The sequence below is a fragment of the Brassica oleracea genome, chromosome C6 (assembly GCF_000695525.1).
Source record: "Brassica oleracea var. oleracea cultivar TO1000 chromosome C6, BOL, whole genome shotgun sequence".
Classification (NCBI taxonomy): Eukaryota; Viridiplantae; Streptophyta; class Magnoliopsida; order Brassicales; family Brassicaceae; genus Brassica; species Brassica oleracea.
In genome coordinates, this window is record NC_027753.1 from 24,206,746 (window position 1) to 24,219,480 (window position 12,735).

At 36.0% G+C, this 12,735-nt stretch overlaps 3 protein-coding genes and 1 non-coding gene across 4 annotated transcripts; 3 read left to right on the forward strand and 1 right to left on the reverse strand.

Annotated features, from left to right (window-relative positions):
• The first annotated feature begins 55 nt into the window (after nucleotides 1-55).
• LOC106298236 (regulator of telomere elongation helicase 1-like) lies at nucleotides 56-5,682 on the forward strand. The gene is made up of 22 exons (XM_013734317.1): nucleotides 56-260; nucleotides 338-579; nucleotides 659-807; nucleotides 880-961; nucleotides 1,032-1,179; nucleotides 1,534-1,690; nucleotides 1,786-2,069; nucleotides 2,162-2,207; nucleotides 2,397-2,538; nucleotides 2,617-2,771; nucleotides 2,887-2,978; nucleotides 3,068-3,166; nucleotides 3,260-3,328; nucleotides 3,483-3,569; nucleotides 3,820-3,873; nucleotides 3,938-4,062; nucleotides 4,181-4,238; nucleotides 4,313-4,418; nucleotides 4,515-4,568; nucleotides 4,659-5,104; nucleotides 5,191-5,336; nucleotides 5,426-5,682. Exons 1-22 carry the CDS (start codon nucleotides 159-161, stop codon nucleotides 5,502-5,504), a joined length of 2,922 nt encoding a protein of 973 aa, XP_013589771.1. The 5' UTR covers nucleotides 56-158; the 3' UTR covers nucleotides 5,505-5,682.
• Nucleotides 5,683-9,249: 3,567 nt separating this feature from the next.
• Nucleotides 9,250-11,123, forward strand: LOC106298238. Its single transcript, XM_013734318.1, has 3 exons — nucleotides 9,250-9,434; nucleotides 9,778-10,568; nucleotides 10,653-11,123. Exons 2-3 carry the CDS (start codon nucleotides 9,847-9,849, stop codon nucleotides 10,765-10,767), a joined length of 837 nt encoding a protein of 278 aa, XP_013589772.1. The 5' UTR covers nucleotides 9,250-9,434; nucleotides 9,778-9,846; the 3' UTR covers nucleotides 10,768-11,123.
• Nucleotides 11,124-11,212: 89 nt separating this feature from the next.
• On the reverse strand, nucleotides 11,213-11,286 carry TRNAR-UCG. The gene has a single exon. It is a non-coding gene; the product is annotated as a tRNA-Arg (tRNA).
• Nucleotides 11,287-11,354: 68 nt separating this feature from the next.
• LOC106298241 (protein SYS1 homolog) lies at nucleotides 11,355-12,631 on the forward strand. Its single transcript, XM_013734323.1, has 3 exons — nucleotides 11,355-11,897; nucleotides 12,000-12,226; nucleotides 12,331-12,631. The coding sequence occupies exons 1-3, from the start codon at nucleotides 11,674-11,676 to the stop codon at nucleotides 12,336-12,338; spliced, it is 459 nt and encodes a 152-aa protein (XP_013589777.1). The 5' UTR covers nucleotides 11,355-11,673; the 3' UTR covers nucleotides 12,339-12,631.
• Nucleotides 12,632-12,735: the final 104 nt, after the last annotated feature.

Sequence of the window (12,735 nt, forward strand, 5' to 3'; positions counted from 1 at the left end):
GAGGGTGTGTTAGTCAGTGGAAGAAGGACGCCCGCATGACCTAAAAGGCGGGAAAATCAGAGAAGAGCCGCGTCTTCTCCTTCCCCGGAGATTTTAGCCCCTTTCGTCTTCTCTCTCACAATCACATTCACAAGCTCCGTGAAAGAAGCAAAACAAAAATGCCCGCTTACAGCATCAGAGGAATCAATGTCGATTTCCCATTCGAGGCGTACCCTTCTCAGATCACTTACATGGACAGAGTCATCGAGTCTCTCCAAAACGTCGGTTTCCCCTCTCTCCATTCACTTAGTTTTTTTTGATTGGCACTTAGTTGACTAGTGTGTAAACGATGCTGCAGAAATGTCACGCGCTCCTGGAGAGTCCAACTGGGACTGGGAAAACTCTTTGTCTTCTCTGTGCCACCTTAGCCTGGAGGAAGAGCCTTGGCAGTTTCTCTACCCGTAAGGATCGTAACAGCGATTCAGACCCGCAAATGTCCCAAACCGGAGGAGGAGGAGGTTTCCCTACCATAGTTTATGCGTCTCGGACTCATAGTCAGCTCCGCCAAGTCATCAAAGAACTTAAAAGATGCAGCTACAGGTCATGCCACGTCCTCATTTGTTAGTAATTAGTTTGTTAGAACGCATCGGTTCTAATCTTCATGTATTATTTTTAAAAGGCCTAAGATGCTGGTGCTCGGATCACGTGAGCAGTTATGCGTTAACGAGGAAGTGAATTCACTCCGAGGAAAGGCACTCTCTAATGCTTGTCATTACCTTTGCAAAAAGCGTGGTAAACGCCAATGTAACCATTTCAATCGCGTTCCAGGTCAGTAACTTGCGTCTCTTGCCACATTCCTACCATGAAACAACTACTTGTAAAGCCATGTTTCTGTTGTAGATTATTTGAAGCATAACCCTCAAATTGGCGACGAACCTGTTGATATTGAAGATTTGGTCAATATTGGGAAAGGTTCTGGGCCGTAAGTACCTCTATTTTTTTTTAACATATCAGAGATGTTTTCTTACGTTGCTGGCTTGTTTCATCTGCAGATGCCCATATTATATCACAAGAGAGGTTCACAAAGACGTGGACATCTTATTTGCACCTTACAACTACTTGATCAGCAATGCGTATAGAAAGCATCTGAAGGTCGACTGGAGTAACAGCGTCTTGATTTTTGATGAAGCTCACAATCTTGTAAGTTGGAATATAGATACATGTCCCACATATCATTTTCTTCTGTGTTCACCATCAACCCTCCCCTACTTGGGGCTTTGTGTAAATGGAGCGGTTGACTTTTTAATAACAAATATGTAAATTATGATCTAAACCTTTAAATTTTTAGATATACTGCTAAATTTAAAACTTATAATTTTAAAAGAAACGTTAAACATATGTAGATAGCTTTTTTAATTACTTCATTATATACTGTTAATATTTTTTTTGAACAGGGCCTAGAAATAGTTTAAGACTGCACTGTTGTTCTACCTTCTCTAATATTCCTTGTTACAAATTTTGAAAGACTCAGTTTATGTTTAATAATACACGCAGGAAGGTATATGCGCAGACTCAGCTTCATTTGACCTTCCTTCTTTTCATTTATCGGCTTGCATTTCCGAGGCACAAGAATGTGTAGAACTTGCGTCAGCAAGAAGGGGTTCATTAAACGACGGGTCCACGAACCCTGAGACTTTTGCTATACTTAAAGGTTGAACTCGTGTCCCTTGACTGTGAGTAACAATGATCTGTTGTTGTTATACATGGAACAAAATTTACATGTCTGTCGTCATCTATGTGTCGCAGGACTTCTTTTAAAGCTACAGGAACTGATTTCGAAAGTGCCAATTCCGAAAAGGGACGAGGGATTCACCAAGCCTGGGCCTTACATATACGAAATGCTTGAAACCCTTAACATCACTCACGAAACTGCTCCTAAACTCATTGGTACAGTCGAGGAGGCTACAGTGCTTCTGGATGAGGAGAAACAACGAACAGGGACCAAAGCTGGAAGCAAACTAGAAATCATTGTTGACATGCTTAAACTGATCTTTAGAGAAAATGGAAGTAGCCATGCAGATGTTTATCGTGTAAGTGCAAAGCAAACTCTTCCTTTTATCATGTCTCGAATTATATAATCAAGTTGTAAAGATACTTATCTTTCACTTTCATTATTTGTTAGGTTCATATACAGGAGCATGAGCAAAATCCTACTGATATAATAAAAGGTAAATAAGAGTGGGTTCGTCTATAGCCTTGAAATTCAAATGATACTGCATTCCCAAAGCATTAGCAGAAGTATCATTTTACTACATTGAAATATTATAATCAATTCTATAATCTGCTTTCCCTGTGGAAACGGTGTTTTTTTTTGGCAAATCAATTACAACTTTGGACAAAATATTTATTTTTGGTAGGGAAGGTATCAAGAACGCTAAGTTGGTGGTGTTTCAATCCTGGGATCACCATGCAGGACATAGCAAAAAAAGGTGTTGGGACTATCATTTTAACATCGGGAACTTTATCTCCCATGGATTCACTGGCTCAAGAACTAAAATTGTGAGTATGTTGCTATGGTTTCTCTCACTCACCCACTGTTCTTTAACTATTTGCTTACTTTTTTCTCTGAAAGTGCAGAGACTTTCCTATCCGTTTGGAGAATCCCCATGTTATATCCTCAAATCAGCTTTGGGCTGGAGTTGTAAGCACTGGTCCATCAGGGTGTGTTCTTAATTCTAGCTACCGAAATCGTGATGTACCGGAGTACAAACAAGAGCTTGGGAATGCTATTGGTAAGTGGTTTGCTATTTGGTAGTTAATTTTTGGCCTGAATGCATCACTCTGAATCTCTGATGTGTGAGCTGAGATGTATTTATCAATCGATTATTATATGTTTTTGCTCTGCAGTTAACTTTTCTCGAGTCGTACCTGATGGACTTCTGGTCTTTTTCCCATCCTATTACCTTATGGACCGTTGCATTGCATTTTGGAAAGATGGGGTATGGCCGTTGTAATTTTTTCTCTTTTAGTATGAAGATTGTAGTACTCTTTTAACTTGAAACCTACTGAATCTTTCTTCATCATTCAGAGTCACAGAAACTCGATGACAATATGGGAAAGAATCTGCAAACTGAAGAAACCTGTCATTGAACCTAAAGACTCTTCCCTCTTTCCTGCTGCAATGCTGGTGAGCAACGGATGCCTCTGATGGACGTTCTTTGTTTTCTAAATGACAGATTATGATTCCTTAATCGTGCCTTGAATGTTTTTTTAATGGTAGGATTTTTCAAAGAAATTGCAAGACAGATCAATTTCTGGTGCGGTGTTTTTTGCCGTTTGTCGTGGAAAGGTATATTTTCTTCAATCCGTATGAAATGTGCTTCTCTGTAATAAATGATACTCTTAGTATTCATATTGTCTGTATGAGGATGCTACAAGAAATAGGAGGTTACGAGTTTGTGTAGGGTTTTTTCAGTAGCAGCTGGTCTCTGTTGTGTTGTCAGGTCAGTGAAGGACTAGATTTTGCTGATGGCGCTGGCAGAGCTGTTGTCATTACTGGGTTGCCTTATGCAAGGGTCACCGATCCTAAGGTTTGTTTACTCTATCCTTCATTGTTTCATTCTAAAATTATTTGGCTCGTTAAGCTAAACTGGTAGCGAAACCTAGTGAACGGCTTGCTCTGTTTGAGAGATTCTTTATCATAATTTTTTGGCATCGTTTTTATTCAGACTGGCATTTAGAGATCACTTTATTTGTATGATACTTTCTTTCCTACATGTTAGCTTTTAACTTTCTGCTGCTACTTACACTCCGGCGTTAACATCCCATTTTGTAAAACAGATTAAACTGAAACGAGAGTTTCTGGATGAACAATCACAAGTTTCAGATGTCAAGGTAAGTTCAATATTTACACAGTTTTTTGACTCGTCAAGGTTATGATATAGCTTACATTTTTTAGAGATCAACCATTTTATCTGGAAGCATGTGGTACAGTCAAGAAGCCGCACGGGCTGTGAATCAGGCAATTGGACGTGTTATCCGCCATCGCCATGATTATGGAGCTATCATTTTCTGTGATGACAGGTTTTTTTTTTTTTCTGGCTTCCTGCTTTTGGTTGGTTTTATCTTTCTAAATTGTGTAAAAGATATGTTCATTTTCGTTTTTGTTTTGATTATTTTGTACATTGGCTATTGTTGACAGATTTGAACAGCAGTCCCAGCAGTCCAATATATCCCTTTGGATACGACCGTATGTCAAGGTATATATGTTCCTGTTCGGTCTCGCCTCTTTATATGGAGATTAAGTTTGTTTCTGGTTACACCGGTTTTGCAGTGCTACCCAAGATATGGAGAGGTCATTTCTGACCTTGCTCGGTTTTTCCGGATAGAGAGATCAAATTTTCCCGCAAGTCTTGTAACAGAACAAGAATACGATATAGGTAAATGCATCTTGCAGCCAAACGATAAATACATATTTTCCTATTATGAAGTATTATGTTTGACATGCAATGTAAACCAAATCTTTTCCATTTCAGTTTCAACTTTATTACCAAAGGTGTCAACCAAGGATGCTCCTACACCAACCGCTGGTCAGTGATTCATTCTCCTTACATTCTCGTGGCGAGACATGGGTAATAATGTGGATCTAACTTCGACAGTCTTATTTTGCAATTTTACAGGTAATAGTAATGTGAAGAACGCTGGCGTCGCAAGAAATGAGGTGAGTAGAGTGGAAGCACTTCCTGCTGCAAATCAGGCTTCACCGTCGGAGTTTGTTAAATGGAAAGGCTTGACCATCCTACAACGCAAGAGCAAGATGCCTCGCATTGTAAAGGGAGAGGGTATGCAAGCTTGTTCTTCAGTGAAGGCTAAATTAGTGGAAATAAGTGACGAGGAGACTCCAGTAGAGAGGAGGACATGTGAAGTAGTTGATCTAGAATGCGACAAGCAGACTTGTGAAATTGCATCGAGCAACAACTGTTTCAACACAATGGGGCTAGTAAAAAAGCGAAAGGTTCCAGAGAGTCAGGGAAGTGGTGCATCGTCCTCAGTGTTGAAAGAGAAAGGGAGTGGAGGTGGTGGTGGTGATAAAAAGGAAGCAAGTGCATCTGCATTTTTGAGTCAAGTTAAGATCCCACCACCCTCATGTTTTTTGTTTTTTTTTTGTATATCAAGATGTTTGTCATTGCAACTGGTGATCTTTAACTCTAGGTCAAGGAAAAGCTAAACGCAGAAGAATACAACAAGTTCATTGGATACATACAAGCATTGAAGAAGAAAGAGATAAAATTAGCAAGCGTGATGCAGTCCATTGTGCAACTGTTCTGTGGGAAAGAGAGAGATCATCTACTGATGAGGTAACTAAACATTAATTAATAATAATAATAATGTCTTTTGTATGAGCAATTTCCTCTAATGTGTATAGCTTTGCCTCGTTTTAAAACAGATTCAAGGACTTCGTGCCAGTAAAATATCGTTCTGCATATGAGGAATGCATTAAAACGACGAAGAGAGATGCCTTATGATCATCTTTTTGTATTCAAGTCATGGTTGAATAGTGTAATTACTTTCTATTGGAAGTAAAGCTAATTCATTTTGAACCATTACTTTCTGTCGTTGAGCACCATTATTACATTTGAAGGTTATCTTTCTTTGACATTAACATCCTTTAATAAAAAATAGGCAAAGTCAAAGATGCGGTTTTAAACTAATTTACCTGTGTATTTTATATGTTTAGACACCTATTGTGTATCTTCTCCCTCCCGTGTTACGTTATGTGACGTGAGGATTAGGAACAAATTAGCTCCAGAGTATTCCTCTATTTTTTCGCCAATAATTGAGGATCTCTATAATAGAGGTGAGTTTTTCTCCAATATATTTATCTATTTTTTCTTCTATAAAAAATATATTTTTAAAATATTCTTTTTTTTATATTTTATAAATAACACATTTAACTTATAAATGTTACAAATTAACCTATTTATTATAATTTTTAATTTTTTTTCATAAAATTGCAATATTATTTAAATTAAACATTTTATTACAAATGATATTAAAAAATAATAATAAAACAAAATAGACATTATCTAAACATTTCATTACTATATTTTTTCCATAAATGGTCAATTAATGCATTCCGAAGTGAGAAATGAGCTTCTTTATCTTTGATTTTTCTGAATCAACTTAGAAACTCTTGGAACCGATTATTTTATCATCTGGTATTTAAACTTCTGGTGGTGGAGCTTCTCTTCCAATACACTAGAAGAAGGAAATAAACAATTTTTAGAGAACCTAAAAAAGTCAAGTGAACAAAGACAAACATCAGTTGGAGATTTAAAAACAAAATTTTGCTTTAAAACAGATGAAGGAAATTTTTTTTTTATTTTGTGACGTAAATTCTATAGAATATCCAAATGTCCGTGAAGATTTCTAAGTAAAGAAAACACATATTTTACAAAAGTGCAGTCACCAGCAACAAAATCAACAAACTCCTCATCCACCCACGTCGTTTGGACAATATTTTAACAATTTTTGTGGATCCGGAAATAATTTACCTGAGTATTAAGTTGTTTCAACATGTTGTATTGATTAATATTTAAGTATTAAGTTGTTTCAATATGTAAAATTATGTTAAACTTTTAGTAATTGAATTTTAATTAATAGTTTTAATTATCAATATAAAATTTTAGATATCATTCATTAAATAAAAAGTCTGATTTTAAAATAAAATAATTAGTATGTAAACATAAAATAATTAGATATCTTTTATTTATTTTATTTATTTTATTTATTTTATTTATAATTATAAAAATTAAAAATTAGTATGTAAACAAAAATCTGTGCATTTATTTGTAAAAATTGTATTTCTTCGTAAACATGTATTTTAATTAGTTATAATCACAAAAGTTAAATGATTATTTTGTAAATAAAAAGTACATCTCTATTATAGATGAATGCTATTTTTTCCTTTAAATATAGAAGAAAAATAGTAATCTTTATTATAGGGGAAGAAATAGATGTAAGTTGGAATATATTTTCCTCTATTATAGAATATAAAGGTAAATATAAAGGTGAATTGGAGATGCTCTTAGAGGGGATAGAAGAGGTATATTCTGTTTTAATCAGAGTGTCTTGTCGTCTCTCGTTGCTTGCGTACTTTATCCGTAACTGACAGTGTGGTTTAAAAAGACATGCTATTATATTATGATTTAGTTTCCTTCTGGCGTTGAGTTATGGTAATATATTCCTTTTCAATTTGTGAATATTTTCACACATTTTAGTAGGAAGGTTAAAATGTGGTTTAAATATAAAGCGAGTGAGGAATGGGCTGGGCTGCCAAGCTCAACAAAAGTGTTTCTCTGATTCACCCAGAAAGGAATATTCAGAGATGACGCTCTAATATATTTTGTTTTCTATTGGTCAACAAATAAGCTAAGGGCAATTCTCTTATATAGTATTTTTTAAGTTTTTGTCTCAAAAATAGCCATAAGAAGAAAAAACTCTTATATAGCATTTTTAAAAAAAATTAATTTTAATTTTTTTATTTTTTATAATTTTGAAACTCTATTTCCAAAACTCCATCCATTAACTCTAAATCCTAAGTCTAGATTAATTACTCTTATGATAAAATATATTTTTATTCTTTAATAAAATTTATTTTGATCATTTTTTTCCATTGAATATTATTTTTGCTAAAATAAACTAAAAATTACTATTTTAAGGAATATATATATATATAAATATGTTTGCATCTCTCCTAAGTTATCCATGTGAAAAGTCACTCTCTGACAGGCCGACACGTGTCCGTCTTCTGTGAAACGCGGCATATCACTTGAGCTTATCGGTACTGGGTTTTATTTCTTTGGCTGAGCTTGAGTTTAACTTTGGGCTTATACTATGAACAATTGAGAGGGCTTTTTACTCTTTAATATTATTGAATGTGTTAATTATTTCTTAATAATAAAAAAACACACACACGTTACGATATGGACGTTATATTATCATCAAAGCAATATTTACCCTATGTACCTCATCCTGTGATAATTTATAAAGTAGCAACGAATCTATAAGTTCAGCAAATTTGCAATTACCTACGTCAAGTATATAAACAGTCAACAGTAATGTGTTGAATTTTATATTCATATGATTTAAAAGCCTTTAAATTTTTTTATTTTTAAACATACACCAAAAACTTTATGAAAGTAAATATTCATTCAGGTTCTCAACCACTTCAAATACCACCAACGCCAATTTTTTTTAATCAAGTGCACGAAAACTATAATATATTTAAAACTACAATAAATACATTAGTTAATGAAAAATCCTTTTTAAAAAATATTATGGATGCATACATAAATATTAAGAGAAATGTATAAAAGGAAATAAAAGTAACAATAACTTGAAGAACAAAATGTATAAGACTGAGAATATTTATGATTTATGGTCTAAGATATATTCAACTTATTGTCCTAATCAAGGTGGAATAAACATTGAATAATATTTTTTTAAAAAATTATATATACATAGAAATATTTTTAGTGGTATGGTATATTTATAATTTCCAATATTTGGCCAAATAAAGAAAAAAAAAACCTGCATGTATATAACCATGAAAAGAAAACTAATTTAAATAACTTAATCAAAACAACAATCACGTACAACTAAACCCGATGAACGTCCCAACCTCAAAAGAAAGATGGTATAAGAGCAAAAATCCAAAGACATGACATATAGTTTTGTACTAACAGCTTACCAACCAATTTAATTTACATAATTCATTCAACAGTAATCAAAGTAAGTAAATATTCCTAATCAAAGCAAATATTGGTAGCTTCATAGTCTATTTAGTATTCAAATACATTAACATGTACAATATTTAACTAATATGTATATTTTTATATGATACAAATTTATATTAAAAATTCATTTTAACTGTTTAAATTGTTTTTAAATTTTTATCCCGGTCCTAGTTTCTCATAAGTTAATGTTTAATTTGAAAGATTAGGAGAGGAAAAAATAAGGAGTCACGGGAGATTGGATAATGGGCGACACGATCACTCGTACGCGTTGCTCCCGGTGTGAATGCGACACACTCAATACTTTCTCTCCCGCATATTATATTATTACTGATTTTTTTTCACCTTTTTTATATTTAAAAAACAAATAAACAAAAAGAGGGAAAATCAGTTTTATACTCTTGTACGTATTCTTGCTTCTTAAAATCACACAGTACCACACCACAAGAGAGAAAGAAAAAAAATAATAATAAGGGAGAGAGAGAGAGAGAGAGAGAGAGAGAGAAAAAAAAGATAACGACGAGGAGAAGAAGAAGAAGGGCCCCAATACAGTCATCTCCGTCCCTGATTCTTGTTCAATTTGATTCAACTTGCAGTAAGAAGATAGAGCACCTGCATTTGGCTTTCCTCTAATCTGGACCAGTTGATCAAACACCCATGGTATCTGCTCTTTTTTTACTTAAAATATTCCGATTATCCAAGTCTTCTTTTAATTGATCATTGCAATCGCTGTTTTTCAACCGTTCACTTCAGTGTTACAGTTGATTTAAGTGTTCCATCATCCACTTGTGTAGTTTTATTATTATTCATCCATTAGAAACCCTACCAAGTTTGTGTGTGTGTGTGTGTCTGATCTGAAACCTCAGTTTTAGATGCTCTTGTGTGGATTGAATGAAGCAGATAAAAGATGTGACATTTCAGATACCATTTTTTTTGAACCAGATTCAAATAGATTATGTTTTTTTGATGAGAAAGTATTGTGTTTTTTTTGTTGTTGTTGTAGGAATGAATGACTTTGTTGTAGTAAAATCATCCACACAAACCTCATCAGCTTAATAAATTTTATTTTGGAATGGCTGAGGCTGATCCAGACTCCTCAGATACTTCTGATCTGAAACCCAATAGCAGCGCCCCACTCTTTAGCATCCCTCGCTTCTTTGTCGCTAAAGAGTCTGATGCAGCGGGGAGGAGCCCTACTTCTCCCCTTGATTTTACAATCTTTGGTGGCCTCTTTAGCCCCAGGTCTCCTCCAGCTGCTCCCTCATCTCCCAGGTTTCGCAACAGATGGGCTTGTGACAAAGTCGGCCTCTCTCTTCTAAGCTCCAGCGTTGGAGAAGAAGAAGGCCATGAGGAGGGTTTATTCAACGTCGTGCTTGCCCCTCAAATCAAGCCCAGGCTGTTTGGTTCTTGTGTTAAATCCTATTCGTTGCCTAAGAACTATGCCGCCCCTTCCATGTCTTCTGATGCGGTGAACATTGAAGAGGAGCATAACATTCATGACTCAGAGGAACATAACTCCCCGAGGAGATCAAGCTCATCTCCTATGGATATAATCTCCAGCCAGGCTTATTCTCGCTCGCTCTCAGCACGTGAGATGGCACTCTCTGAGGACTATACCTGTATTATTTCCCATGGGCCAAACCCAAAGACAACTCATATTTTTGGTGATTGCATCCTGGATTGTGACCCCAAAGATTTGGGAACCAAGGATGAAACTGAGAAACCGGAAGGCGGTGATGATTCTTTCCTCTGCTTATGCACCGACAAACCTCAGAACCACATTCATATGCACAGGTCTGGGCTCATACTTAATGATAATATGATAGAGAAGTATGTGGTCTTAAATTAAGAGAGAATAACATTTCTGTTTTAAAACAGCGAGACATCAGCAACAGCAGAAGAGAAGGAAAGTGACAAGGGGGTTGTTGAAGATTGTTTGGAGATATCGCCTGGAACAAGTTACAACGAGGATCTGTTTCCTATGGCCTCTTAAACCAGGCAAAGCTGTTCATTCTTGACGCTTTTTTGGGGGCGGGGGGGATCTTGTGCTAGTTTAGTGTTTGTTGTAAGGTTTTTGTTTTTTTTTTTGTGGGATTTTTGCGTGCTCAATAAAAAGCTTCTTGATTCAAGGAGGGGTGGTGAGTTTTGGTGTGGCCTGATGCCCCCGGCTCATCTCTTTCTTTTGTTTGTTGTACCATTTGTATTTGGGACTTTATTATCATTTGAAAGGGAACCATTTGTATTCTCTTTCAATTAAGGCTATACCGAGAGAGTACCACCGACTGTGTAAACATGTACTATTGGAATTGAATGAATATTTGGGAGGGATTCTACATTTACCTCATTTTTCTTATAGTGTTTTTTGGTTTGGACCACAACAGAAACACAAGAGAGAAAATAACACAAGCGACAAAAAATGAAAAGAGAAACAAGAAAAACGACCACAGTGGGAGTCGAACCCACGACCTTTTGATCCGAAGTCAAACGCGCTAATCCACTGCGCTATGCGGTCTTTATTCAATGTTCCTAAAGTAAATATTCTTAAACTTGTGTTATGTTTCTGGACGATCTGTTGCTGGTGATAGAAACCAAGAAAGGTTCCTTTTCTCTCTCTCTCTCTCTCTCTCTCTGCAAAATCGTTTCGTATGGATCATCGTACATCGTCATAAGAAGGATCGATCTGGCGCTAGCTGTGCCGACTCAGCGGATCCCTACTCTCGAGTTCAGAATTTTGTAGATTACTTCCATCGTCTTAGGTGCGTACGTTTTTCGGGGTGATCGTCCGTCCGTTTGCAATTAGTGGAAAACCAAAAAAAAAAAAGTAGATCTGGGAATTGTTTAGAAATTGCTTGTAGATTTGATAGCTTCGCACCAGTTTTAGAGGATTCGTCAGCCAGCCATGTTCTATGGCACAGCAGTATGGGACCCTTGGCTTATCGTTGGCCAGATTATATGCCTTCAATGCTCATTCTATCTCTCTGTCGGAGTCTTCATGATCCTCTTTCTTGGCCTTCGTGTTCCTCGCCTTAGCCTTGTCTACTTCTTCGATTACGCTACTCTCACTACTTCTACCGTCACCGGTTGGTGTGTCATTGCCTCTTTCCTCTTCACTTCACTTGCAGGGTTAGTTCGTTAGTTACACACCTCTCTCTATATTCATTCCCTTACGTTTCAATAGTCCTCCTGAAGATTTGATTTGATTTGATTGGTATAATAATAACTCAGGGCTGTGTACATGATATTTGTGGTGGAGCGAGCACGGAAATGCCTAGATTTCTCTGCGACTCTCTATATCATACATCTCTACTTGTGCATCCTCAATGGTGGATGGCCTTCGTCTATGGCATGGTGGGTTGTTAATGGCACGGGGCTTGCTGTTATGGCTTTGCTAGCTGAGTACCTTTGCATTAAACGCGAGCAGCGTGAGATTCCTATGGATCGTTTCCATTCCAGTATGATACTATCACTCCTCATTGAAATCTCCAGCAAATTTATATACACATATAGTTTCTTTGCTCTGAATATAGAAATCAAGTTCAAATGACTGTCTATGCAGGGGTTTGATGGTTGGTGTATCAAGAACAAGTGATGTATGTACAGAGATGAGAATTGGGCACAGAACAAGTTCAGCCCTGTTGGACCACACTACCTCTGCCTGCAGCTTTTTTTAGTCACTTTGAATTTTTTAACACACGTTTCTTTGTTGCATTTTCAATTGTATGGAAAAAAACAAACAAACACCATTAGACTCTCGAATGAATGTTTTAACGTTGCTTCGTGCGTGAACAGTTTGTTATCGTCTCATTCATTCTTTTTTATACTGGATACTTGTCTCCAATCAAGATATTGCTTTCTTAGCGTGCCCCTTGTTCTTCATCATACTCTATTACGTCAATTGAATCCTCAAACGTCCAATTTTACCTGGTTCTATTATAGTCTCTACTTGTTTATAGTGAGTATT

Bases quoted from the DNA above. Each gene is read 5' to 3' on its own strand.
- LOC106298236 (XM_013734317.1), top strand. From the start codon at position 159: ATGCCCGCTTACAGCATCAGAGGAATCAATGTCGATTTCCCATTCGAG. The intron at 1,691-1,785 runs GTTGAACTCGTG...TATGTGTCGCAG, and splicing joins GACTTTTGCTATACTTAAAG to GACTTCTTTTAAAGCTACAG. The intron at 4,569-4,658 runs GTCAGTGATTCA...GCAATTTTACAG, and splicing joins TGCTCCTACACCAACCGCTG to GTAATAGTAATGTGAAGAAC.
- LOC106298241 (XM_013734323.1), top strand. From the start codon at position 11,674: ATGTTCTATGGCACAGCAGTATGGGACCCTTGGCTTATCGTTGGCCAG. The intron at 11,898-11,999 runs GTTAGTTCGTTA...ATAATAACTCAG, and splicing joins CTCTTCACTTCACTTGCAGG to GGCTGTGTACATGATATTTG.
- LOC106298238 (XM_013734318.1), top strand. From the start codon at position 9,847: ATGGCTGAGGCTGATCCAGACTCCTCAGATACTTCTGATCTGAAACCC. The intron at 10,569-10,652 runs GTCTGGGCTCAT...GTTTTAAAACAG, and splicing joins AACCACATTCATATGCACAG to CGAGACATCAGCAACAGCAG.